Source organism: Mugil cephalus, chromosome 7, assembly GCF_022458985.1.
Source record: "Mugil cephalus isolate CIBA_MC_2020 chromosome 7, CIBA_Mcephalus_1.1, whole genome shotgun sequence".
Lineage (NCBI taxonomy): Eukaryota > Metazoa > Chordata > Actinopteri > Mugiliformes > Mugilidae > Mugil > Mugil cephalus.
Genome location: NC_061776.1, coordinates 15,942,994 through 15,970,605, shown reverse-complemented (window position 1 = coordinate 15,970,605; position 27,612 = coordinate 15,942,994). Strand labels below are relative to the sequence as shown.

The window sequence follows — 27,612 nt, the reverse complement described above, 5'->3', positions numbered from 1 at the left end:
GTACCTCTCTGAGTGAACGGGACAGAGCCGACTGTGGGACCAGAACCCAGCAGGGTGACATTCGTTTCACCGCGAACAGCTCCAGCAGCCACGTTTTGCTTCACGAAGACGCAGCGACCAGCGGAGGATCTTGCCTTTCTGTGAGGTCGGTACAGTTTAATTTTTTGTTGTTGTTGAGCCGTAACGCGCTGTACCCTTGTTGCATTTGATGAGTTAAATGAGTGTGTGATAACAAGCCATGCTCTACTTAATGTAAAAATACTACACGGTCAAGAGGCGTGAAAGTTGCGTAACTGTGGTACCGTGAGGGGTCTCTCGGTCCCAGTCAGCAGACTTTCCAGCCAGACATCGACCATGCCCACCGGACGGCTGCCCCACCAGCGAGGAAATAACCTCATTATCCCGTAACCTGACATACTACAGAGGACAGTGCGGCCAGGGGAACTTTATGTAAGGCGGGTTAATGCAGTGTAACCGATAGATGCGCAGCAGGGCTGAGCTGACAGTGCGCTCGGTGTGGATGTCAGAATCGCCCATTGTAGACGTGCTTTCTGGTCTCACTGTCACATGAAAACTCCGGCATACCGCCTTACATAAAGAGTGCACTGCAGCAGCAGCAGCAGCACATGGCTGAAGTTCACATGCCGTTCCTATTAGGGAATATGATGTGAGCTAAGGTTTTCTCCGAGGAGACCGTGGTCGTGTTGTGTAAGGATACTTGTCCTTGCTGAAGGGGGGGAAAACCGAAGCTTGTGAAAGATGATTTGCCTTTTGAAACCATTCACTGTAATGAGTGCTGTGTCTGCGAAACTATGGAAAGATCCCACACTCAGCTGCTTTTGTGCAGCTTTGTGATACTGATCTTTTTTCTTTTTTTTTTTTAATTCAAACAATGAGTGTTTGTTGGTAGTTAGGAGGCAATTTGATGAGATAATGAAGTGACTGCTGGCTTTGACTTTGTGTAAAAGAGAATTTAACTCAGCCATGAAATAAGTATTGAATTTAAAAAGTAATAAAATAAACATGGGGCTCGTATTGAGTATTTAATACTGAAGCGGGATCCAGTGTGTGAAAGACATGCAGCGTAGCAACTGCTAGTCTGATTGGACCATCCACATTCAGCCTGTCCAGTGAGACTGGAAAGGGAGGAGAAAGAATGACTGACGCACATACGGCTGCTATGGGAGGAATCATTAAGACCTGTTTATCTTACAGTTGAAATCAACCGAAAAGTTGGCATCTGTACAACTTTCCCTGCCCACATTGCAACATGGAAGAGTGGAAAAGCTAGCAAATGACTTGTTTCCTACTTAAAACTGGCCAAATGTGCATTCAGGGACTGGATTGCTGCTCTCAAGGCCTGTCACTTCACACAAGAGAGTCTAGCGCATTATGTACTTTCTAAAATTCTTAACAGCAGTATTTCAGCTTGTAAAGGTGCCAGAGCACTTAAGTTGTGTCTGGACACTCGCTCGAAGTATTTTTCCCCATTTTTCTGGTTGGACTCTGGTGATAAAGGAACTCAAGACAAAAATGAGTAGAGACTTAGATAGCCTTGGCAGGTGGAGTGTAGGGTGCAGCCATTACAGACGTTTAAAGTAATTGAGAACAGATGTAGGTCAGCGAATGAGGAAACGAGCCTGCAGAGCAACTTCAGTCAAGTCTGCACGCGAAAGGACTCCCCGCACGTAACTACTGCCCTCAGGGTTCGATTAAAGACAATGTTTGAGACGTGATAATCACGTTTTTGTATATAAAAAGTCTGCATATGTTCCATGGAGGAAAAATGTTTCAGAAAAGTAAAAAGTATTGTCTCGATTGCTAAGGAGATATCCAAGTTTTCTAACCGTACTTTTGTCAGTGTGCAAGTTTGCTGGTGAACAACATCTGCTTGCAGAAATGTGCAGAACTCATTCCTGTGGCAACACCATGGTGCCATGAGAACTTCCCCTCAGAACCGCTCCGTTCGCTCTGCAATCAGTGCTTTATTGTGTTAGTTTGTGTAAAATAATATTTCAACACGAATGCCTCCAACATGATGCGCTGTTATACAACTGCAGCTACACCAGCATAGTTGTATAAGATGTGCTGAGATGGTGTATTAGGTAACGTGATCAGAGCTCCGTTATGTGCATATTTTAACGTCATGTGAAGGACAATGAGAATGTTTTATAATGATGCGGTAGTAGCCTAAAGCATGAATGTGTAATTTCCTCTGGAAAAGATTAATCACATGAAGAGTGGAAAGAGTTGGTAGGACTTAGAACTTTTTGATTCCATAGACTTTGAATGGGATGTTAGAGACTAAAGGCTGGGAGTAATGAGTACTTTTATATATTGTCACATTCATTATTAATTATATTATTAATGTATTGTTCAGTTTGCAGTGAAAGCATCAGAAAGTTGGGCAACATTAACAAAGTAATTTAATGAGTTAATGTCCTATTTGGGGGAAAAAAAGCATGTCTAGTAGTAGCACTGATTGAGAAACACTTGAAAATGAGACAAAAGTCATTTGCAAATAAAACACAAGATGTACTTCCAGTCTAGTAAAACCGTGACAGTGAGTGCTTTTCACAGCAGACCTGGGGTGAAGCCCTAGGACACTGAACAAATGCAATCAGAGCTTAGTTTCCCACCTTGATTGCAACCTTGGCTGTAATGGCTTTAATCGACGTCCGAATGAAAAGGTGGCTCCTTTCAACATCCCCACCAATTCAGAAAGGCCAAGCAAGCACCATGTTCCCAATAGTGCAGAACAAACCTTTGATTGCGTTAAAATGACTGAAGTGGTTCATGAAGGATAAAATATATAACCTGTAATTGTGTTAGGTTTGCCATCGTGCCTTGTTAGCCACCTGCTCCTCCGAGTAGAATGTAACTGCTCCTGCTTCCCAGCCTCCAGGCCGTGTGCACTTTGGCAGGAATAGCCTGCGGTGTTTAAAGACCATGCAAAGTCAGTGAGGGTTTATAACTACGAATGCACAAATGTCACATGTGGGAGAAAAGTGTGCGTCAGTGTGCCTGGAAGTCAACTGTAGTTTTAAACGGAGACTGGCTTCTTTGTGGGAACACATGCAACCCGCACCACTCTCTCCAGTCAATGCAACAAGATGGAATAGATTTAGTTAATGGCAGGAAAAAGAATAATCTCGAAAGCTGAATTGCCCTCATGTGACCCTCGCTGCGTCTGGACATTTATAGACTCTTATCAGAGACAGTAAACGGGTGGTTTGCAGTGGATAAATGCTCACCGCACGCCACCGTCAGTGGCTTTCTTTGTGCTCTGTTTGTAGACCATTAAGCAAGTAAAAAAAAAATGAGTTCTCTATTTTGAGTACAAAAAAAAAAAGCATGATCTGGTAAACTTTTTGGTGTCGTTAGAGTCAATATTTGGACATCTCAGTGCTGGAACACCATCCAATGTGTACATTTCGAAACAGCCTACACACGTCTATTTTTGCCTCTTCTAATCTGTCCACCTCATCTCTTTTAAGGACATGTTTGACAGTGTGGAGCTGCTCTAATGATATAGGCGCATGCACTCATACCATTTATTTAAAGTATAATGCCAGCAGTGGCAGATTATTTGTCAGAGTAGAGGAGGACGTATAAATCTGTCTGCACCCACCCTGTCCCTCACCATCCACCTCTCTGTATATTTTACAACCCCATTTTCTGGTCAGAACTAGTTTTAATTTATTGGTCCAAGAGCTTTGGCGTGATAAGGATTGAAGAGGTGAATGCCCGGGAGGTTGTTGTAACTAGGGTGAACTCTTGGACTCATCAGACACATTGTCAATGGGCTCTTTAACTTTGTACCAGACTTTGAGTTGGCGGGTGTTGATTCTGCAGCACCACCTGCCAGAAAACTTGTCAGGTTTTTTTTTAATATATATATATACATATACTTCAAAAGAAATCTGAGCTGAGCTCACGTGCTGCTCTTTGAACAGAAGACGAGTCATTGCCAAACTCACCGGACAAGTATGGCTTACCTAACAAACTACAATACCCCCGTTGCTCGCCTCTTGATTGTCGGACTTATATGGCTATATGGTGACTGAGTTCCCACGTTGACGCTAAAAAGCAGCCCACCTTGCCGCTGGCTAGTGATAAGCAGAGACGAGACTGAGAACTCGTGGCTTTGTGCCATCTGAAGAAGCTAACCGTTTTGTGAATTATTAATGTAAATAGGTTACTGGGCTTCATTTTAGTTGGGTAAAGTAATTACTACGGCGTCATGTTACGTAAGTCAAAGGCCACTTTGATTTGGAGCTGAGACCGGTTATAGCTGGGTTTCTCACGTGTGTGTGCTGAAGGTTTCGGGTTCAGTGATAAGCCTTTTTTAATGCAAAGTCTGGACGTCAGAATTAATTTGTCACCCTGGACCCGGAGCCTCGTTCAGCTGCCCACTTTTGTACCCATTTCTAAAAATTTCTGCCTCTGTGAATCTTTTTATTCAGTTTATGTGTTTTGAGCTTAATCTCGCTCGAAAATAGCCAAGTGTCAGATCTGTCTGTGCCTGTTCAGTGATTGTTAGTTCAGTCTGCATAATTTGGCCATGTTCTTTTTTTGTATTTATAATGAGAAATGCTGAATGAGACAGTGAAAGGAAAGGTACGAGGTAAGAAGCTGTGCTGAACTTATTAGGAGCGCTGTAAAGAGAGTGAAAGTTGGGGCTGTATGACTGGACCAATATTAATGTGCATTACAATGCCTCAAAGTTTTCCTAATAAGGAGCGACAATTAATAAAAACATATAAGCATAAGTTCATCAAGCCCATTCTCTCTGCTGGCAAGTATCTGCTGCCTATCCTACTTGACATTCGTACACACCAAACACACGCAGTCTAATCCCAACACATCACCCGTAGATCCCTTGACAACGAACACAAGCGTCACTGAAGAGAATACCTACGCACATTAGCCCGTGCGTGCATAGACTTGACACCGAAAACTCGGCGAAGTGTGACACACCTCCTCCACAGAGCCCAGGTGAATTAGGGATGGCACAGAATTGGGTGTCTGAAGTAAATAGGCATTCTTCGTTGCATGGCTGAGTGAAAGCCTTGCCTGCTACCAGTCAATTTATCCCTGGAAAACAGACAGGCTGAAGGTATGTATCATACGTACAAAGTGCACAGGCCCCTGAAAGAGTTCAAAACATATTACCATGCTACAACAACCATAGCTTCATATTGTTATAGACCAAAGACGTACATACATTAGTTACTTAGGCATGCTTGTTGTATTTTCGAGCTTCTTTTCTCTGAGATCCCTTTGAGAAACAGTTCCTGAAATGTAAATCTCCATAGGTGGCCTCAGGAACTGTTTTAGCTTCTTTTCCTGAACCTGGTTACCTCCTAGTTTTCATTGTTTATTCCAAACACAGATACTGTTGGTGTATCTATTAAATGCAGAGGTGGTTCCACCCAACGTTGTTTTGGAATCTGGCATTCATATGCCATCATTACCTGAGGTGACGCTGGGTAAATGCAGGGCGAAGGCCGCATCACGTGCCTACTTCAAACCACAGAAAACTTGGCTTAGCTCCACACGGTTGGCTAGCAACCTACTGTGGCCTTCAGATAACACACAGCTAGTGTTTTATGTGCTCCAGGTTGAATGATCCTTTGATGAAGGGATGGAAGGCTCAGGTGGGACAGACCTGCTGCTCTTAAAGGCCTCAGCGTCTGTGCCAGAGAAGCTTTTTATTGTACATCAGAGAAGCATCAACAGGGCTCTTCAGAGGCCAGGGGTTAAACTCTGCAGTGTGCTCTGATATCACACCAGGCAAAAGACCAAAAGACATAAGGCAGCCTTTTGAAGATGGACTGGTGCAGCACTGATTCATGTCTATCAAAGATTTGTTTTCCAATCTGTGTGCATGTTGTGTGTGCGATTGTGTTTAGATGTGTTAAAGAATGACATTGATGTATTTGCATGCTTTACATATACTTTGCAATACTGCTTTTCCAGAAGTACAAGGGTAGTTTCCTGTCCTTCACGCCTGTCAAATTATCCCGCAGCCTTGGGGCAGCCAGCAGGGTGGCCGCCACGGCATGTGTCATATGTCTACCCAGTCATATTTTCCTAAATGTTTAAACCATGTTTATTTTTAGGGCTAGTAAAGAGCTACGATTATTTCATCACTAACATATATAATCTCCTTCTCCACAGATCAGCCTGCATCCTCTTTGATTCCCTCTGGCGTCACCCTTGTAAAATGGGGTGATTGTGTTCATTCATCTTTCAACTAATTTACCTGGAATAAGCCTAAGGTTCAACCCTGATGTCAGAAGATTCAGACTCCAAGCCCTACTGCTTCGCAGAGCTGGAGGACCAGAATGGAGCCTCGGGGTGCAGACCGTCCACCTCGTGCAGCTCCATCCCAAGGGGGGCCTCGGGGTGCAGCTCCATGGCACAGCTCCACCGGATGGGTGGCTACAGCCAAGGAGGGCCTGACCTAGGCCTGCCCTCCGAGGGCAGCGACAGCAGCGGCCAGGACCCTCCCGCCTCGTCGCACAAGCTTCGCAAGAATGCTCGCTCCAGATCGCTCCCTGAGGAGGATGTGGAGATGAAGAGCAGCGGGTCCAGTGGGAGTGGGACTGAATCACACGGCAACGAGAGCCACGGCAATGAGAGCCACGGAAATGAGAGTCACGGCCATGGGTCGTTGGGCAGCTCCAATGGCAACAGCAAAGACTCAGCACTCCTGGAATCATCAGAGAGCAACAAGAGGTCAGTGGTGCTTTTTAGTGGGTTGCCTTTTTTTTCAAACATTTCAAGTTCATTGAGGCAGACTGCAGATTTCCTGTGTAAATAATGAGATATCATGTCCTCAGCCACAATGTGGTTATAATGAATACAGCTAATTGAATGGATGTGTTTGTCATCATCGGATGCTGAGAGATGAATGCGCCAAGGTTTCACCGATGGTCATCAAGCTCTCGGCCAGATTTGAAATGCAAATGAACTTGCTTTGTCGGTTCTGTCCGGCCATGAGAGATTCAGCCCAAAATTAAAAATACGAGCGGAGAATGGGTGGAATAATAGCTTTTAAATATCGTTCAATAGCCGAGCACTTCCTGCAAGCATCGCCGAAGTGCACCTGTCCATCAGGCAAATTATGATTCACCGAACATCATTTGTTTTAACCTCAATCTTGTTATCACTCCCTAAACTAATTCTCATGCCAAATCAACATTACACAAGTGAGTCAGGTTGTGCTTCTGGTGGGAGCAGCTGGTTGGTTTTGGCTCTTGGTAACCTGCTGGAACAAACTGTTTGTGTCTTCATCTGGGTGGCAGTCTGAACATGATCCGATTTGTATGTAGGACAAATAAAACTTGTTTGGACTGTTGCGTTCATATTATCTGTTGGATCTCCGTGCTTCTAAAGGCATGGCAGACTTCAAAACAAAACCATATCACGCACTCACATGCTCTCAGATCTGAGTGGTTGCTGTTTGATATAAAGCAGTAGATATTTCGGCAGGAATGTCAAACACTTTTTGTTCAAACTCGAATGTAAGAGTCGCCTGCTTTTAATCATGCTATAGTCATGTCTTTTTGTTGATTTGACTATAATGGTCATTTTTTTTTGCTATTTTCTGAAATGTAATTGGAAAATGAAGTCAACCTTTACACAGAATGTATTTTACAGCGCCGGCATGTGACTGGCGGCGTATCTGTTGATCAGCATCACAGATTATCAGACATCATAAGACTCTATTCCGACTGCAGTCACTTACTGAGGAGATAAGGTGCCCTCACTTTTTACTCGAGTTAGAGTCGGTGGTGGGTTTTCTGTCCGTTTCTGACCTTAAACATTAACTGTAGTTCATGGAGCCAGATATTCGACTCTAGTACACTTGGATTACATCACATTGAGCCTGCTGTACAAATTTGTTTAGAGTTACTATGGACAGTATTTATAAAGTAAACCGCAGAGTGTTCCCAATGATCATTTGTCACGCCAGCATGTGAACTCTACCACAGAGGTACGAGCGTAAAACAATTCGAAAACCTCCACAAAGTGTCCCGACGTGCTTAAAGTACAACTAAAGTAGCTTCAGACAGCAATGCAGTCTGCCCAGGAAACGGCCTGAGTATAGGAAAAAGGCAAAAAAAGACTGCAGTTCCCATTAGAGAACCTGAATTGATGTCATCCGGAAGACTGGAGGCTTGACTCTCTAAATGCCAGACGGATGGTGTCATGCTCTCCACCTCCTTGTAATCGCCATGGCAATGCAATGTTTGGGCTCTGTTTATCAGTGGGTGGACCTAGAGTTGTGTGCTTTGACGTCATTCGCTCGGCTCTGCCCCACTTGATCTTTTCAGTCTGGATTTTTTTTTTTTGAACCACTCCTTCATCCTGTCTCTACTCTCACGCACACCAGCTCGCTCTCTCATTTGCTGACTGCGTGGCTTTAATTGCCTGTCCGTGTCCGCTCGCCTCTCTGCCCTCCCTCTATTCAGTTGAACTTCTAACCTTTTGTACTCACTTTTTTTTTTTATAAACCGCTCCCTTAGCACATCTGTTTCTCCGTCTTCCTTTCTCTCCGTTTTTTCTCCATTCTCTTCCAAATTTATGCCGAGACACTTGCCGTTTGTGATTCACCAACATATTAACATATTTAATTTTATCAAGCCACTTTACACTGCTTCCTCCTCTAGTAACGACTCCATTTCATTCATCTGCGGCTCTCGGTCGTGCATTTGTAAGTGGCGAGAGAATGTGGTTGCGTTAGCGTAAGAGCAATGTAGGCCAATGAAGCTCTCAAAGAAACAGTCCCACATTCTGAAGTGCGGTTGATTGCCCCCAGTTCTACAGTCACATGGGGAGATTTCTATCAGATTCTTTCTCTTGATAGTACAGAAAGAGGCTCGTGACCGCACTAAGATGAAGCTAGGAGGAAATGTCACGCTTTTACAACACTGACAATGTGGAAACGCTAGACAAATGCGTAGACACCGACCCAGAAAAAAAAAACATGAAGTAAAGTTTTAATTTGTTTAAAGTTCCAGCTGACATTTTGACTCTGCACCGCAGAAGGAACTGACCTACCTTACTGCTGTGCTGTTATGTCAATTACGTTCTTTTCCTGAACATGTCAAGTATGAAATATGTCCTTTGTTGCAGGTAAACCATTAATAATAATAATAAAAAAAAGGCTAAAGTTGAGCTGCTGCATTCTCACGTTTCCTGGACAATGCAACGTCGTAAACTTATAAACCGGTTTCCTCGTCAGTCAGTTTTATGGGAAGTGACAAGGTCATAGCCACTGTGTTAAACACACATTTTCCCTCTGTTTCCTTGAGAGGCCTAACTTGAGGAAACTGAATAAGGTTTGGAAGACGCTACCGCAGGTCCCCAGCTGTCACCAGACAATAACTCACGCCTGAGACTTGTCTTTGAGACCAGTTTTGTTGTTTTTACTGATTCTTTTTTGCACAATAATCTGTTTTTTTTTTCTATCTTGCACTAACTATCTCACCATCCACATCTACTATCTTAGCAGTTATATTCCAATTTTTTTAAGCATTTCTTTTATTCAAAGCCCACACTCTATATACTGACTGTGGTTATATTCAAGTTTGATATTGTCTTTTATTGTTTTTTGTACTTCTTACCTAATTCTGCACTACTGTGACAAGGTCATTTCCCATAAGTAGGATAAATAAACATTGTCTTATGTGTACTGGGTCAGTCCTATAAGCCTTATTTAGTTTCCTTAATTTAAGCTACTTAAAGAAAACAAGGAAAAGTGTGTGTTTAAGTATTAAAATGATGAAGCTACTTCTGGGTCAGCATTTGGTCGAGGGGGTTTTTGTTCTCCGATAAGACCAGATGTGAGCCATTTGACCTTCATGCTAAATGCCATCTTTGATGCAATCCAAACTCTGCATGAAATGAACGACAACATCCATACATGAAGCGTGCTGATTGCAGCATCATGCTGAGGGATCATTGCACCAGGTTCAGGAAACGCTGATTAATTAGTAAAATTACCTCAATCAAATCCTGCTGCAGTCTTAAAAAGAAGTTTGAGTCAGATGAGCATTTGTCGTCCGTCTCCATTTACCTAATATTAGATGAGACTTTGGCCTGACCTGAAAACCGCTGCTGTCCTCGGACAGTTTAAACTCTGAACGTTACATTGTGGAGTTGTGTCATGTAAACTGATAACTCGGCACATTTTACAGAATTAGGTCGTGTTTCGAGAGGAATTTGGGAAGGTTTTGTCTCTGGTCATTTAAGCCTATTATTTATAACAGCGTGTATCTGAAAGATGAGTCAGTGTTTTTTGAGTGCAGAGAGTGCTGAGTGTAGCTCGTAGGATGCATCGTGTACTCGCTAACTTGAGCTGAGCTGTGGATTTTTATGCAAGTCCGAGCGCTTAGTTACACTGCAGAGAGTGCGCACAATTGTGCAAAGTGACTTTTGATTAAAAAAACATTTATAGAGCTGTTGACCAAACTGAGTATTTGCATATCTTGTTAATTATTCACTTTCTCTTGGTTCACTGGCAGTTGTGCAGCTCATTCGTAGTCACCACGCAGAATGGAAAAACACACCAGATTTAAAGCCAGTTGGAGCTCTCCTCCGCCTCATCTATATCCAGTTAATTCCCGGCTATTCACATCCTCATTCATGTTATACGCAATGGGACACAGCCAGTTAGTGGAAGACTTCTAATTAAACAAGACCACCTTGCCCTGATCTTCACCTCGTGTCCCTGCTGCGCAGGATAGAAACTAAAAGAGAGACTCGTCTCTCCCGTCTGAGCGCTCTCTTTTCTTAACTTGTTTCCACGACTCACAGACTTACTACCTGCACTAACTAACCGAATTAGCCTACTCAAAACTAATACAGGTTTAGATGTCCAGGCTAAAACAAGACGTTGCATTCCTGTGTCCTGGATACTACTTTTTATAGAACTAGACACCTACTGGTGGTGGCTATATCTAAGGATGGTCTCTATTCTTAGCCTGGTAAGGAGGTTATACATAGTAACCTCAGTTGTAGCTCAGGTGATCCAGTTTCTCAGACAGCTGTTAATAGTCTTAAGGTAAGCTGGCCCTCTAACACAGTGCAGTGAAGTAGGGTCATACACTTAAGATTTCTAGTTCCTAGCTTGAAATTGAACGGGCAGGTTTTTTTTTTAATTAGTTATTTCCTGATGCCTAGATGAGCTCATCCTCAAAAAAATCTATTCTCCATTCTATGCAGAATATTAAAATCAGTCACCTGTTTGACTTGATCTTTCACTTTTAACTGAGTTTTTCTGTGCACTCAGATCTGAAACTCAGATTTCACCCCGTGTCACACAGCTTGGGGCTTTTCCAATTAAATTCAATTAAAAGCGTGTTTTCCTCAGTCCTCCCTATGTGCAATTTATTCCACATTCCCTAATAATTTACATCGACTAACTCAAAATCTGAGCAAATTCTGATATGATGATCACATCTCTGGTTTTGCTGTTGGACTCTAAATGTCAATAAAACCAGGATCTTGAGTGCATCTAGTATAAAACGAAGCTTGTGCCTCTAAAGGATGACTAAGTTAACCTGCTGTGATAAGCCGTTTCTAAGTGTCACACATTATTACATGCTCAGTCTGTCTAAAACCAGCTGTTGCAGTTTGGGGAACTGAGGGCTATGTTTAATGGAATTAGAGACCCACCTGTGCTTAGGGAGGCTATTTGTAAAGGTGCTTCCTATTCTCGGCCAGGTAAGCTTGTTATATATAGAGTAAGCCGTCTTGTAGTGAGTCACTTTTGTTGACTTCAGTGTATTAGTGCAATGTTAAGCTAGTAGGTTAACACCTTGGGTCACACACACACTACCTTGAGATATATGCGGGCCTTCCACATGAGGCGAACTAACTTCAGCGTGTTTCCACAGTCAAGTTAAAAATACTCACTCCAGGTCCGCTGAGTAGTTTTTTTTCCAGGACTATCTAAGTAATCGCTAAGCTTGGCAGGCAGAGGTGCTCTGTACCTAAGTTTGGGACAGTGGGTGGTTGTCATGGTGGTGGCCATCATAACATCGTAAGGTCATCATGGCAACTAAGCACAGTGAGGCTGACGGAGTCTGCGTTATATCAAATACAAGGTCAAACTACTGCGTTTAAAATAAACTCTACATGGACATATTATCTAAAATAAACATGTTCTCATTTATTTCTAGTATATTGACTTTAGATAAAATTGAGCAGCTCTCTCCAAAAGTGTATCATTGACTATACAGTAGATTTTATATTTGCTGTGTCACAGCACCAAAAAAGAAACTGTTTTAGTTACTGCAGCACCCAGTTGAGTTCTGGCCCTTTAATCCTTGCGTTTTTGTTGCTTTCCTGCTGCACACCCCTGGAGCAGCACATACTTGTTAAGTCTTCAGAGGGGTGAGACTGACCTCAGGTCAGGAGGACTGTGCCTTTTGTAGCCCTGCTCCCCATTTATTCCTACCCTTGAGCACCATGAATGAAAGATGTGAGAATTGTGCTTCAGATATAAAAGTTATTATTACTTGATGACGAAGGACCCTCATCCTTTGCTTTGTGTCCACTTTTGCCATAATTGAAGACTTCCTGTTGCTCGTGCTGTTTCGTTAATGTTCAATCAGTAATGTAAAACCGTTCTCCTTTTCCTTCACAGCTCCAACTCCCACAGCCCGTCTCCTCCGAGCAGCTCCAACGCCTTCAGTCTGCTCAGCTCCGAGCAGGACAACCCTTCAACCAGCGGCTGCAGGTTAGTGCCCTGGACGCCTTGCAGAATGACCCAAGTCTCGAAACATTGGCCCTCGTTCAAAATTAACTTTCTTTTACTTGAATTGCTTTTTGAGAGGTCGTCTCCTGGTTTTCCCTCCCGCACCGTCTGACTTTCTGCTGTGTGTGCGATTGTCCGACTTGCAGTAGTCAGGAATCAGCCAAAGCCAAGACCCAGAAGGAGGTGATTAAAACTCTGAAAGAGCTGAAGCTTCACCTGCCTGCTGAGAAGAAACACAATAACAAGGCTACCACATTGAACACCCTCAAGTACGCCCTGCGATGTGTGAAGCAGGTGGAAGGTGTGTAGAGCCCTTAAGCATCCGACTTCTCTGTGTGTCTCTTTTGTGTCGCTCCCAATTTCCTAAAAATGCGTTCTATTTTTGGGGTTTATTCTTTTTTTTGCCCCCTTTAAACGGTGCTTATTTTCACAATTCACTCTACATTCATGAGTAAATGTGTGACTTTAATTATTACTCCTTCATGAGAAGAAAGAAAAACATTCCTCTGAGCATGAGGGAACATTTTGTTGGCAGTTCTGTTGGTGATTGTGTGTAAATGCTTCATTCAATCCAGACTAAATGTTTACACATGGGAATGGGCGGGCAGAGGTCTAGACTCCTTTCTGTGGTTGTTAGAAAATGTGACGTATTTTAGCAAAGACTTAGAAAAATGTCTGTGACGTAAGTATAAATTTTATTGGAATGCTTACTCATCATTGTTGTTGTCATTAAAATGTCACTTTCCATCTGTTCTGTATGATATTTTGACAACATCACTATCTTCTTTCCTGCAGCCAATGAGGAGTATTACCAGCTGCTGATGATCAATGACAGCCAGCCTTCAGGCCTGGATGTATCTTCTTATACAATAGAGGAAATAGACAGCATCACTTCTGAATACACCCTTAAAAACAATGTAAGACGCTGGGTTGGCCTTAAAATAATACTGATATGTCACTTCTGTTCCTCCTTTTGTCAGAGTGGATGAAGGAAGGGTCTCAACAGCTGGGCTTTGTCTGTGTTTCTTCCACAGGACATTTTCGCAGTAGCGGTGTCTCTAATCACAGGGAGGATAGTCTACATTTCTGACCAGGCTGCCTCCATCCTCAACTGCAAAAGAGACGTGTTCAAGAACTCCAAGTTTGTGGAGTTCCTGACGCCGCAGGATGTCAGCGTGTTCTACAGCTTCACGACGCCTTATCGCCTGCCCTCATGGAGCATGTGCACAGGAGCAGGTACGCAACAAACCGCACGTGTTATTTGTCACACTTTTTCCCGAAATCAGTGGCGAGCTCCTTCGTTTTAGAGACGATGAGGTCGAGGAAACTTAAAAAACTGCAGCCTTCCAGGTATAGACTGAAAAGCAGCAGGGAAGGTGGACAACCTTGTGGGGAGACCAAGGTTTTAGACATAACAGCATTTACATTTACACAATTTACTACAACCTGCTGTGTCCTCTCAGTCGAGAAGTTTAAGAACGAGGCTAAAAGCTGGTCAAAATAAGAAGCGAGCCTCTCGATTAGATTATGAGGCTGCATTCTATTAAAAGCCGCTCGGCCGGATCGTGTTGCTTTTGAATTTTGAACATCTCTTTTCCCATTTCAGAGTCATCCCCGCCTGACTGCATACAGGAGAAGTCCTTCTTCTGCCGTATCAGGTGCGTGGGTGCCGGTTAAAATGCAGCGTTGGGCCATCTGCCGCTCGTACCTGTTTCTAGTTTGTATTCATGCTGTCATTCCAGCCTAGGTGCTTTTCAATTAGTTGGTGACATCACATGCGTATAAACTGTAATGAGATGCTTTTTCCAGGCCAGTGTTTTACATTTATACATGCAGACAAATTTACTCATTAAAACATATTGCATTAGTCAGACTGCTCGGTTGCATGTATTATTCTTTAGTTTGAATAAATCTCTTACGAGTCACCTGATGTAAAACAAACACATCTTCTCATCGTTACTCCTGATATACGCAACTCCACACAGAGCAACAGAAGTTTCATTCCACATGATCGTATACAGTCATTGTTGAACAGATATGGTTGGGAAAGTAGCTTCATAGCGCCCCCATGTGTTCAGAATCTGAAACCTAAAATCCACAGACTTTGAGAGTATTGCTGCATATTTGAATGAAATATGAATGAAATGGTTAATCTAATCTCTCCCTCTAACTGATATCCAGCGGTGGTAAGGACTGTGAGGGTGACCTGCAGTACTACCCGTTCCGCATGACGCCTTATCTGATGAAAGTCCAGGACACGGTGCATGCTGAGGACCAGTTCTGCTGCCTCCTCCTGGCTGAGAGGGTTCTCTCCGGTTATGACGGTAAGAGCGTGTTATGTTATGAATTTGGTTGTTTAACATCGCACCGGCTTGTTCAGTATAAGTTTCCAGTCTGTTGCTTATATTGGGGAAAAGATAAAGAATTTATAGTTTTATTTTGGACAACATTCAGCTGATTAATAATATTTTTACACTGAATTCCTCACAGCACCTAGAATTCCAACGGACAAGCGCATCTTCACGACCACGCACACTCCGAGTTGTGTGTTCCAGGATGTGGATGAGAGGTAAACCATTGATTTCATCTGCTACCGACTCTACTCTAGAATCTCTAAGGTCGATACAGCTGCTGTTGTTGTCCGTTGCTAACCTGCGGAGATGCTTTGTTTGACTCAGGGCGGTTCCTCTTCTGGGGTACCTCCCTCAGGACCTGATTGGTACCCCCGTTCTCCTCCACTTGCATCCCAATGACCGCCCCATCATGCTGGCCATCCACAGAAAGAGTGAGTCCACAGAACCACACGGATAAAAGATCAATGTCCTCAGCCGTCTGCCGTGATCTGACTGTTTTCTATTTGTGTGCTCTCTACAGTCCTTCAATATGCAGGGCAACCATTTGACCACTCGTCCATCCGCTTCTGCGCGCGAAACGGAGAGTACATCATCCTGGACACCAGCTGGTCCAGTTTCGTCAACCCGTGGAGCCGCAAGGTCTCCTTTGTTATTGGGAGACATAAAGTCCGAATGTGAGTATTGCTCTTTTAATGGCTAGTGTTTGACTGAATTCTATTCTTATTTTTTCGTAAGGTTGCAAAGCTGTTTGGTGGATCTTAATTTGCTGATGCGTTTGTCTACAAGGGGCCCTGTGAATGAGGACGTTTTTTCTCCGGCCTCCACTATCAGCGAGATGAAGACCATGGACTCTGACATCCAGGAGATTACTGAGCAGATACATCGACTCCTTCTGCAGGTGAGTGGGGATCAACAAAAAAAACAAATGCAGGATTTATTAAATCGGTTAAAGAAAAGATGCAAGGGATGGTTTGTACCGTTAAAACAACACAAGTGAACAAGCTAAGTAGGACAAAGCCACCTTGAGTCACTCGAGATTCAAACAAAACTGAAGATCTAACAAAGAAAGCAGAGCAAACCTTGGGTTGTTTTATTCAGTTCTTCTTCTCTGCCCTGTGACGACATCTCTTCATCGCCACATTTTTATCCTCTTTGTCTCTTTATCTGTGTCCAGCCGGTTCATAACAGCGGCTCCAGTGGCTACGGTAGCCTGAACAACGACCACCACCTGGGCATGACCTCCTCCAACGAGAGCCTCAACAACGGCAAAATGCAACAAGAGGAAGAGCAAGTCAGCCACAAGGCCAGACCTGTGAGTTAACACGAATACTTAGACCATGTTCATCATGGTATTGTGCACTACATGTAAATGTATCCATGACATGCCAGCGAAGATGCAAAGTGAATTACTAAGTGTTCGATGCTTCTGTTTTCCACTGACTGCTACGTGAGTGTTCATTATATAGAGATTGATCAATCTGTGTAGCTATGATTTACCTTACTTTGGATATTCTACTTCAGCCTCAGAGGCCTTGCTCAGACCTGGTTGTTTAAGCTTAAAGAACACGTGTGAACACAGCCAGGACACATTGAGGATACATTTGAGATGTTAGACCACACTTGGATGTGACCTGGGTCCTATTAGACCGTGACCTGGGCCACCTATTCAACAGATGAATTTTGCCTTGTTTGGTTTCATGTCACTTCAGATGTCAATAAAGTCAAGTCTTTGTTAACATTATACTGACTCTTGTTCCTCAGCGAACCTTCCAGGAAATCTGTAAGGGAATTCATCTCCAGAAGAGCCAGGAGCAGCAGATGGCTAAACTAGACAACAGAAAAAGCAGTGGCAGTAAGTCTGACTTATAATTATCAATGCGTGCATGGAAGAAGTAGTAAGACAGCTGACGTGTGACTAAATTATCTTCCTGCACTCGGACCCTAACTCATGACCTCTCTCCAGTAGAGTCTGCACAGAAGAGCCTAGCGGTGGTGAGGCCCAAAGACCCGGCCGCTCTTTTCAACTGGAAGGAGACCGGCTCCGCTGTAGAGAACAGTAGAGGCTCTTTCCAGGAGGAGCTGGGCGTCGGTGACCAGACTGGCTCGTACTCGTACCAGCAGATCAGTTGTCTGGACAGCGTTATCAGGTACACAGATAGAGGCTGAAATGATCAGGCACGGGGAAGAATCCACACTCATAACCGCTTCTATTTGAGTTTTTTTTCTACAGAATAACAATGTCTGGTCGTAAAATTGAAGGAAGTGATCAGTGATGTTACTGGTGATTCCCGTAGGTACTTGGAGAGCTGTAATGTTCCCATCACCATGAAGAGGAAGTGTCAGTCTTCCTCTAACACCACGTCCTCTAACTCCGACGAGGACAAGCAGAAAGGAGCCAGCAGCATGCAGGTCACTGAAGGTATGTGACATCTCTTCCCTTCTTACAATATAAGGACACTTGACTTACCTCACGGTCACGTTGTCGCACAGAGCTACGGCCGTCTAAGGCGCCTTCACAGTCTTCCAATCAAACTTCTCTCTCACACTCTAAAATGCCACTTCCTTGTCAGTAGCTCTTGTTCTCTGTTCTCTTGGCAGAACCAGCCTTGTTGAAGAATCAGTCTGGTCTCTCCGCTTTGGATGATCAAGGCAAAAAGTCCAGTGACGCGGCCACAGCGGTAGTGGGCACTTCGCTGCCCCTACCTGTACCAAACAAACCAGAAAGTGTGGTGTCCATAACCAGCCAGTGTAGCTACAGTAGCACCATAGTGCATGTTGGGGACAAGAAACCTCAGCCCGAGTCAGGTACAGTGACGTGAAAAAGTGTCTACCTCCAACCAGGTTGCCTCTATTATTGCGTATTTATTATACTGAACCTTGACACGTTTTCAGAACAATGGTATTATTTGTTATCCATTTAAATGTTGTTTAACATATGAGCAGAGGGCACCAGTTTAACAGCAACACATTCGTTAACTGTAACGTTTTCGTCTGTAAGCACAGGGTCAGGTTTCCTGTCATTTTCATCACTGCTACCTTTTTGTTGTCTCAAGCTACTCAGTGTGAAATATATCCAATAATAGAAGAAATCAGCAAAGAGGCAAATGTTTTCTCACAGCACCGTAAATGCAACCTACAGCCTGTGTTCACACTTCTTTCTGTGTGTCCGTGTGTGTCAGTGTATGTGGTCTGCCAGTGGGTGCCTGGCGGCATGTATCGCAAGCTCACAAAAAGTCCACTCTTGCCACCAAGTTTCAGTTTGACTCGGTGCGAGCAACCATTGACAATTTTCACAAGTCAAGCAACAAATAAAGTGAAGTGAAGTCTTATCTAAGGACTTTTCTGTCCATCCACTTCGCTAGAATACACTTATTTTAAAAATAACACAGCAAAGTTAATGGCTGCACGTACATTTGCAGATCAGATAAATAATAATCCAAATCTCACATAGCTGAATCTCATTTATTGCGTTGCCACGGCCCCATATCTGCATATTCATTGGCTAACATGACGTAGCTACTTGTTCTATTTAGTGAAGATCAAGGGAGCTCGATCAGTCGTGAAGAGTGACACTGACGCAGCGGCCCTTTCTACATTGGAGCATTTAAATTGTCTTGCAGATTTGCAGCACAGCATTTTGACAGGGGTGAACCCAAAACACGACAAACAGACGTAATTGCACATGAAATAGATACAAACAGAAGTACAACTTTGTTTTAGGGACAGCAATAATTGCTACATCTAGTGAGCGAGTCAGACTCCAGGCCATGTATACAACTCCATGTATAACTGTTGTAGTACAATGTCTAACAGTGCAATTGTTTCACAGTCTTACCTTTCAACCACTGGTGTTCCACAACTGGCCTTATCTTGTGTGACTCTTTGAAAGTTTCTTCCTTTTTATCTGTCAAACCATTTTTAATACAACCTGTCCATGTTGTGAGTCCCGACAGTGCTTAGTGTGCATTGCTTTTCCCATCTTCACTGCTAATGGTTAACAGTGTTTTAAATTAAACTCCTTTTGTGGGACTGTATGCTGACACTGTTTCCCCGCTGTCATTCATGCAGAGATCATAGAGGACGTGCCAGGCGCAGGGGAGACGGCGGAACCCAGCCAGATCCCCACAGCTCCTCCCAGTTCTGTTTCGCCTCCCAGTCAGGAGAGAGAGCCCTACAAAAGACTGGGGCTGACCAAGCAGGTTTTAGCAGCCCACACGCAGAAGGAGGAACAGGCCTTCCTGTGCCGCTTCAGGGAGCTCCGCGGACACTCGGCCCTCAAGGAAAACTGCTCTCAGTACTTGGAGCGCCAGCGAGAACAGTTCACCAGCGATGGTAATGCTAACTAGCTGCCACCGTAGCGACACATCGTAACAGTTATTATGATTTATAGCAACTGTAACTCTGGACTCATCAGGTGCATTTGTAAGATTTGGGGACGTGGCAATATAACCCAAAAAAGACGCAATCTGGGAAAACACAAAATGCCAGACATTTGTTTTTAATTAAAATTTTCAGTAAACACAAAACGTACTAAGGTTTTTATTTTAATATCAATGTAACAGTTTTACATCCAAATTTAAGAAGTTTAAATGAGTAATTTCTATTTTTTATGTTACTCCTTTTACACAGTTTGCAGCAAAACAATTCCCTCTAACGTTTTTATGCCATTTTGTTTTAACAAACGTTCCCTAGAGGGTTAGCGACCCCTATGGGCTCTGTGGGGGTATTGCAGGACATTTTTTTTTATATATATTTTTTAAAATTTTCCCCCTCAAGTTTACAACTATCCTAATGTTGCATGTTTGAAATAAGAAAAATAATATTTGAACCTATGTATTATTTAAACAGTTTAATATGGAATACAAAATGATGATGATGATGATCATAATAATATATATAGCATTAGGCCGAGTTTAATTCAGAACAAATATAGAAGGTAGGGGGTCCCAACTTAATCTCTAGATCAGTTTGGGGGTCCTGGGCCTGAAAAAAATTGAAGACCTAGAGGTTAAACTTATCCTGTTTTATTCAAGCAATTTTTCAGATTTTCAGAGTATCCCATTAACTTGTGGACCAATGCATGGTCCAGACTCCTAGTTTAGGATCCACCTGGTCAGATTTTGTTGTTTCAATGTTGCCTTGACTCCAGTTCCCTAAATAAGAACATTTTCAGATTGAAAAGTTAATCAATAGTTTTTTTTCCATCTTGAACCCCCAGGGACACCTGCTGCTCGACCCAGCAAACAGAGCGGACAGGGTGCGGAGCCGACCACGAGGCGAGGAACGCGGAATAGGAAGACCAAGTCAAAGCGAGTGAAGAAGATTGAGTCCTCAGACAGCACAGTGTCCCAACACAGACAGCAACAGCTGCGGCCTCCTCTTCTAAACCACGGCCTTAACCAGACATCCTGGTCTCCCTCTGAAACATCGCAATCCGCCTTTCCCATGGCTTATCCTGCCGTCATGTCAGGCTACCCCCTCCAGGTTTACCCCAGCCCCGCAGCCAGCTCCGTAGCTCCCCGCACAGACGCCACCCTGCAAAGCTTTCCTGACAACCAGTGTCCGCAAGCACCCGTCTGCCCCCCGCCCATCCAGGCACCTCCCTTCGGCGCCCCCATGGTCACCCCCGTTGTGGCTCTCGTGATGCCCAACTACCTGTACCCTCTGATGGGCCCAGGGCCACAACCACCACATCCTGTGTACCAGGCAGACACTGGGGGTTTCCCCACCCAAACCCAGCACTGTGCTCAGGCTACGTTTCCAGGCCTGGGACCCTTCGCCCCTTTACCCGCCTTCAACGGTCACAATCAGTTCAACGGCCAGAGCCACTTAATTCCTCAAGCAGGCTACTTGACTCCTTCTTTCTACTTTCCTCCAACCACGGAGACCCCGAAGGCCCCAGTGGAGGGCCAGTCCCGCTCCTCAACACCACAGTCTGGAATAGCTGGCGGCCAAGCGTCCCCGCCCTTGTTCCAGTCCCGCTGCAGCTCGCCTCTCAACCTGCTGGAGCTGGAGCTTTCCGTGGACAGACAGGACAGCACAGCGATGTCTTCGGTGGGACAAGGGAATAATACGACTGAGAGGGAGAAAGGAGCGAGTCTCAACCAGGCCAAGGAGAGGGAGCTGAAACAGGTAAACACACTTCTTTTGTTGGTGCTGTTTTTGTCCTCTCACGTCCTCCCCGAGTCTCCCACTGCCTCTGACCGATAAGCTTCACCTGTTGCCTTCTTAAAGTGTCTGCATAAAATGTCAATGCGTGAGAAGTGTGAACCGGCGTAGATGTAGGCGGCGGCCCTGGAGATGTCTCAACCTTCTGGGATTGCATCCAGAATATTCACAATACTCAACTGCTGCACTTGTTTGCTACTGTATTTCTATGCCATGTGTAAAATCAAGTCAGTCAAGACTCGTCAGATGAAATGTGGCCCGGGGTGTTAACACATGATGTTATTATCCCTTACACCCTTTAGCCATCTCTCAATCTCCTTGGTCCACCTGGACCCTTGTATTTCGAGGTCACGTCCTGTGTCTGTGAGCGTTTGTCTTGGGATAAAGTGTGCTCTAGGCTGAGGGCTTACACCAAAGAGGTAGGCGAATCATCCGAAAACCGCACTTTTCAAATCCCATTCCTCCCCGATACCATGTCGACTGTAACCGTTCCCTTTTGTTCCCTCTCATGACCTATGATTTATATTTTTTGTAACCTGCACTTTCTTTATCTATCAAGTAGAAAGTGTGACATTGATTTTAAGAAAGCACGAGACGTAGAAATTTTAAAAGCGATATAATGTGACAATGGAAACAAGTTACATGTCTAGTTGCTTAATTATTACAGCATGTGAGTATCCACACATGCAGTCACACATGTGGTCTTTGAATCACCCGATTTTCTGTGTTAATTGGTCATAAAAAATCATCTGATCTTCATCTAAGTCACAAGTACGGACTAACACAATGTTAAGATAATAATAAATAATCACAATCCTTCTAGTGTTTGCTGAATGCAACTTTTAAACATTCACAGTGCTAGAAGAAAAACTACGTGAAGCATTGGGTTCACACCTCCTTTTGCAACAGTAGCCTAAAACAACTGCTTTCTTCAGCTCGGCCAGATTCACAACATGTCCGGTGTAAGTGGCTCTCCGCGGTATCTTTGTTTATGGTTTGGACTCCGACTGGAACACAGAAGACTGAAGTTTTTCAAGCAGATTTAATTTGTTATTTAGCTTCCAGCTACCACTGAGCTTCAGCTGGACAGCCACCCTGATGTTATCCTGTAAGACACCACGATAAACGTTTTCTCCTCAGTGATGGCACGTTGTCCAGATCCAGATCCAGATCCAGATCCAGATCCAGATCCAGCCATACTTTCACGCCGGCACACAATGTTCCCTCAGTCCAACAAAGTAGTTTTAGCGTCCATGTGCTGTTGAGCACAGTTCAACCACACAGCAACGTGTCTGAGCAGCCTCCTGTCCCGTCATGGACACCGCTTCTCATCAGTGACCTGTGTTTAGTAAATGCTGAGTGTTTTTTTAAAGTCAAAGTAACTAACTCACATCTTGTTTGACTGACTGGTCTCTAGTTTGGTTTTGTGGATGTTCCACTACACTGTGAAGGTTTTAATGATGTCTTCAATATTACCTAGAAAATACGATGATTTGTCTCCTATTTAATAAAATAGATTGTGTTAGTTCATTAATGTAACTTAGGTGAAGATCTGACCATACGTTAAGAGAAATTTAGATTCATCAAAACATAAACTCACTTACTTCACTTTCTTATTTTGCCACGTCACGTACACGCTCACTCACTGATTTTGCATGCAGGACTGAAGCTTTGTTAGTAGACACATATTTTAGCGTCACATGTAGTGAAGTTGCCTTGGACTAAGATGTGACCAGGAGGAATTTGCAGCTCTCTCCTGTTGCACATAATGCTTGAAGTTTTAATCACTTGCACGAGGATTAGGATCGCTGTTGTGTATCTAATCCAGCCACAGTGGTCACGGTGCTTACGGGCCAGGTGATTGCTGAGATGGACCATTTTCATTATCAAGCACAAATACACTCCAAGCTGAGTGTGTAAATTCAGAAACAGTCGGTGATACACCTGCGCCTGACTGTCCCGTAAAGATGCAGCAGATGAAGGGCGTGCTACAGCGTGAGGGCCAGAGCTACGTAGTCAAGCTCCACTTTAATGGTGCCGCTTGATATTTGTGTTTTTGCAGACAAGCTCACGCGGTGACGGCAACAACAGCGATGCCAACTCCTCGTCCAGCGACATGTTGGACATTATCCTCCAGGAAGACTCCTGTTCAGGCACCGGCTCAGCCACCTCAGGGTCCATGGGCTCGGGGTCCAACGGCTGTGGAACTTCAGCCAGCGGGACGTCGAACAGCGGGACCTCTAAGAGCAGGACATCGGCCAGCGGGACATCAGCCAGCGGGACATCAGGAAGTGGTACAGGTCTGCACACAAAGCTTCAACATCTTATGGAGATCATTAGCTGTTGTGTTACAGTAGCTGTATGGGAAACTCGTGTGTCCATCTTAATATTTATATGTGTTGACGTTTAACAAGGTAGCACTTGTTTATAGTCACTGATGTACCAATGAAAAGCTCTGAATTGAAAGTGTCCATGTTGGATATTCACTACTGTACCATTTCACTATTTTTATTATTGTGATTGTACATAGAGATACTTATGTCTTCTACCATTTAAAATGTCTGTAGCTCCAGTAGTTAACTTATAATACTGTTCTCTGGCTCTCCTCAGGAAGCAACAACAGTAGTAACTACTTCGGCAGCGTGGACTCATCTCAGAACAGCCAGAAGGTCAAAGGTCACTTAAGCGGCAGTGACGAAAGGCCCGTGGAGATGGAGCAGAGTGAACACTTCATCAAGTATGTACTGCAGGACCCGCTGTGGCTGCTCATGGCCGACACAGATGACAAGGTCATGATGACCTATGAGCTGCCCTCGCGGTGAGTGGGAGGACCAGTGAGGAGTAGGGTAGTGGCCCTGTAGACATGTCGTTTGATAGTTTATCAACCTCCTGTTTGTTATGGAAGGTAAATGGTAAACGCTGCAGTCAGCCAAACTGTCCTCTACTCCTCAATATCAGACTGGTTTCCTGCTTGTAGTCAATAAAAGTGTGTGTGTGCAGCTAGATGACCGAAAACACAAATTGTATTCATTTTTTCTAAACCTCCTGAGACCCTACGTCCTCATATTGGGACATTAAATTTTAGGTTTTATTGCAGCTTATTCTGCTTAATTTGAACCCATTGTCCTCAGTAGTGGACACTTTAGTCTGCCATCTAGTGGTAGCAAAGAGTCAATGCACTACTCCGTAAAAACATGACAGCGATTCATTCTACACATGGTCACAGTAAAAGTAGACAAGGAAAAAAAAAACATTAAATTCTATGGTTAAAACGTATTTGTTTATGCTAGTTTGATATGACCCGCAAATTTTCAATAACAACGAGCTACAACCTCGTTAATTAGCAAGTACTCGTTTGAGGACGTTGGGACTTTTTGGGAATTGTTCACAATTCTGGTTTTGCTCAGTCGTGTACATGTTTTAAAATAAACTTTTTTATTTTTTGTCACACATTAGGTGACTTCATTATAACTAATCCCAATATAACTTCCTTCTTATGTCATGTCATCGAGTTGTCGTTACCTATAGGTTATTATTCTGTTGTGTCACTGGTCTCAAATGAGTTTGACACCTCTGGCCTTTCTGCCTCCTGGCTGCACAGACATCTAAAGCGTTTCAAAACTGTCTATGAGCTGCAGACATTGTTTGCTCGGCTAACTACACCAGTAAGCCCGGTTTACTTCTGTTACATGAGACCACCAGTAATTTCTGTAATGTGTAGCTACTGTCCAGTGAGATTTTGTTAAACTTTGTTTCCTTCCAGTTGTCTTGTCTCATCTGTGCTTTCGATTTTTATTTGCGCTCAATGTCTGTAAACAGGAATAAGTGTACCGTGCATGCTTGTAGTGAGGTGTGTATGGCCACTAGATGGCACACTCACATTAACACAGTGGGTTTGTGGAGCCTGCCACTGAAAGAAAATTACTTATACGACTCTAGAACAGCTGTAGTAACTTCAGCAGCTCAAGAAAACGAAAAGATTTAAAGTTTATCCAGTTATTTTATTTGCAAAAAAAAATGTAACATGATCACATTAGTCAGTTTAGACCATTTACTGACTGTGATGTGTCTGTGTGTTTGCTTGTTTCTGCAGTGACATCCAGAGGGTGCTCAGAGAGGACAAAGAGAAGCTGAGGCTGATGCAGAAGAACCAGCCACGCTTTTCAGAGGAGCAGAAGAAAGAGCTGATCGAGGTCCACCCCTGGATCAAGAAGGGAGGTTTACCCAAAGCCATAGACGTCAAGGTACGATGAAATGTCTATTTCAGCTGGACACATGCTGCTCCTTCTCCCACCCTGGAGCCTCATTTATACCTGTGTGTGTTTGCCAGGTGTGCTCCTGCTGTGACGGCGCGCCAGAAGCAGCAGCCGCGGCGGCGGCGGCAGCGGGTGAGGATCACCCAGACCTGAGCCTGGGTGATGCGGAGTCAGGAGTCAGCTGCCTGCAGAGGCCCAGAGAGGAGCAATCAAACGCTGGCGCCATCTCTTGTCACGGCTCTTCTCTTAGCTCCACCCAGATGCAACCAGCGAGGCAATAAACTCATTTTCATAGTGACTTTTGTACCCTGCTCTGCAGAACTCCGAGGAGCAACCTTTTGAAGAATGTGAATATATTTGGTGGACATCAAAAAACATTTTTATTTTATTGTTGTTGCTTGGGAATTGCTGGGCTCTGTGACTGTGTATGTTTGTTCATTTGGAGCATCTGGTAATGCGTGACACTTTTTTGAGTTTTATGCACTGACTGTAAAATGCTGAGCCCAACGAGAGAAGTACAGAAGGATGCACAGAAGAGGTCAAACAAACACCTGTGTGCTGCACACAGCTTTTTCACTTGCCAGGAAGTGGCTCAGTGGTGTACTAACTGTTGCGGTTAATGAATGAATTCAGTATTTGATGACGCTTCCTCAGTTACAACAACACTGAACTACGTCAGCATGTGGTGAGAACAGGTGGAAGTTGGCCTCTGTCGTTTTTACACACATCAAGCAAATGAGCACAAGTGCACTTTGTGGACTGTACTGGAAGAAAAGGAAGTTACATATGAAACTCCCTATTCACCGAAATTCATTTCAAGTGATGCAGAATAGTCACGGGGAGAAAAGCGACAACGGGTGAAGATTCCCACTGCCTAGATCACCATCTGTGAGGAGCACATCCAAATTACAACAATACTTCATCAAAGGCCCTGCATTCAAAATGTTATAATAAAGCATAATATATATGTATATATATTTATTATTGGGCCCATTTGCAGAGAGTTACTTGGAGAAAATGTGGAGAAAATGAAAGTATAATGTAGCACAAGAAAGAAGAATTCTTACAGATCCTTACATATGATGAGGGTGGTGAAAATACCTGAAGCTGCACAGAGCAAACGTTGATTTGAGAATATGTAACTTTTAAACTACCTTCTGTGTGTCATTTGGTGCTGTGTCTGACATTTTACCTTTATGTTTTTGGTTTGGTTTCTCACAAACTGCAGTGTTTGTTTCAGCTGTGAAACATTTATTTCTTAGATGCCTCGCGTTTAAAGACATTTTATTTACATATGTTTCATAGCTTGTTTTAATGCATGTAACAGTCATTGTGTCTGAGCATATATATATATATATATATAAATATAAATCTATTTTTACATAAAATAATTTAATAAATAAAAAAAACAGGCCACTTAATTTGTGGGAGGGAAATCTAGCTTAAAGGGGACCAAGAGACTTCATATTTGCTGTAAATACTATTTTGTGTAATTTTCTTTAATATATTTCTTACCACAGACTGGAGGATAGCAAAGCTCTGAGTCGATGGTGGTTGACGTTCTATGAAGTGAGGACAGTTTTGATGTTTCCCCCCATGGTTTAAAGTGTCCCACATTACACTCCACGTGGCCTGATGTTGCTCTCGTAAATATGGAGCATCCTGATCATCAGGACTGAAGCTCATTACCGTTCAGAACAAACGTGGTCACTTCAGACTGATTTTAGGGTTATTGCACTGGTATAAAGCAGCTCAGGCAGATGACAGGTGGCTGCGTGGAGAGATTTCCTTCACTTTGAAGTTCATGCTGTAATCTGAGAGGAAACAAGTCTGCGTCTCTTTATCATCTGCAGACACACACTGACGTAATGCACCTTTATTTTATTTTATTTTATTGTTCCCTTTTTTATTTTTAATGGAGGAGATTATTATTTTTCTCTAAATAAAATGTTGCCCACTCTACAGCGAAGCGTGCGTCTTCTTTGCCTGCAGGTTCTTTTTGGTTGCATGAGCGCGTGTGTTGCAGCTGCTGTCAGGTTCAGCGGGACTCCTCAGAGAC

At 43.7% G+C, this 27,612-nt stretch overlaps 1 protein-coding gene across 9 annotated transcripts; it reads left to right on the top strand.

Annotated features, from left to right (window-relative positions):
- Positions 1-27,515, top strand: per2 (period circadian clock 2). Of its 9 annotated transcripts, none has more exons than XM_047589236.1 (24): positions 1-145; positions 6,184-6,744; positions 12,665-12,757; positions 12,922-13,076; positions 13,571-13,692; positions 13,810-14,011; positions 14,382-14,433; positions 14,957-15,099; positions 15,266-15,344; positions 15,454-15,560; positions 15,650-15,803; positions 15,916-16,027; positions 16,304-16,441; positions 16,891-16,981; positions 17,096-17,276; positions 17,424-17,548; positions 17,728-17,934; positions 19,198-19,461; positions 20,348-21,261; positions 21,600-21,716; positions 23,360-23,597; positions 23,908-24,115; positions 25,391-25,541; positions 25,628-27,515. In XM_047589236.1, the coding sequence occupies exons 2-24, from the start codon at positions 6,296-6,298 to the stop codon at positions 25,832-25,834; spliced, it is 4,509 nt and encodes a 1,502-aa protein (XP_047445192.1). In that variant the 5' UTR covers positions 1-145; positions 6,184-6,295; the 3' UTR covers positions 25,835-27,515. The 9 variants fall into 9 exon arrangements, with proteins under 9 accessions (XP_047445192.1, XP_047445195.1, XP_047445193.1 ...); XM_047589239.1 differs by having other exon boundaries at positions 17,093-17,276; positions 23,360-23,591; positions 23,908-24,034; XM_047589237.1 differs by having other exon boundaries at positions 17,093-17,276; positions 23,360-23,591.
- The last annotated feature ends 97 nt before the right edge of the window (positions 27,516-27,612 follow it).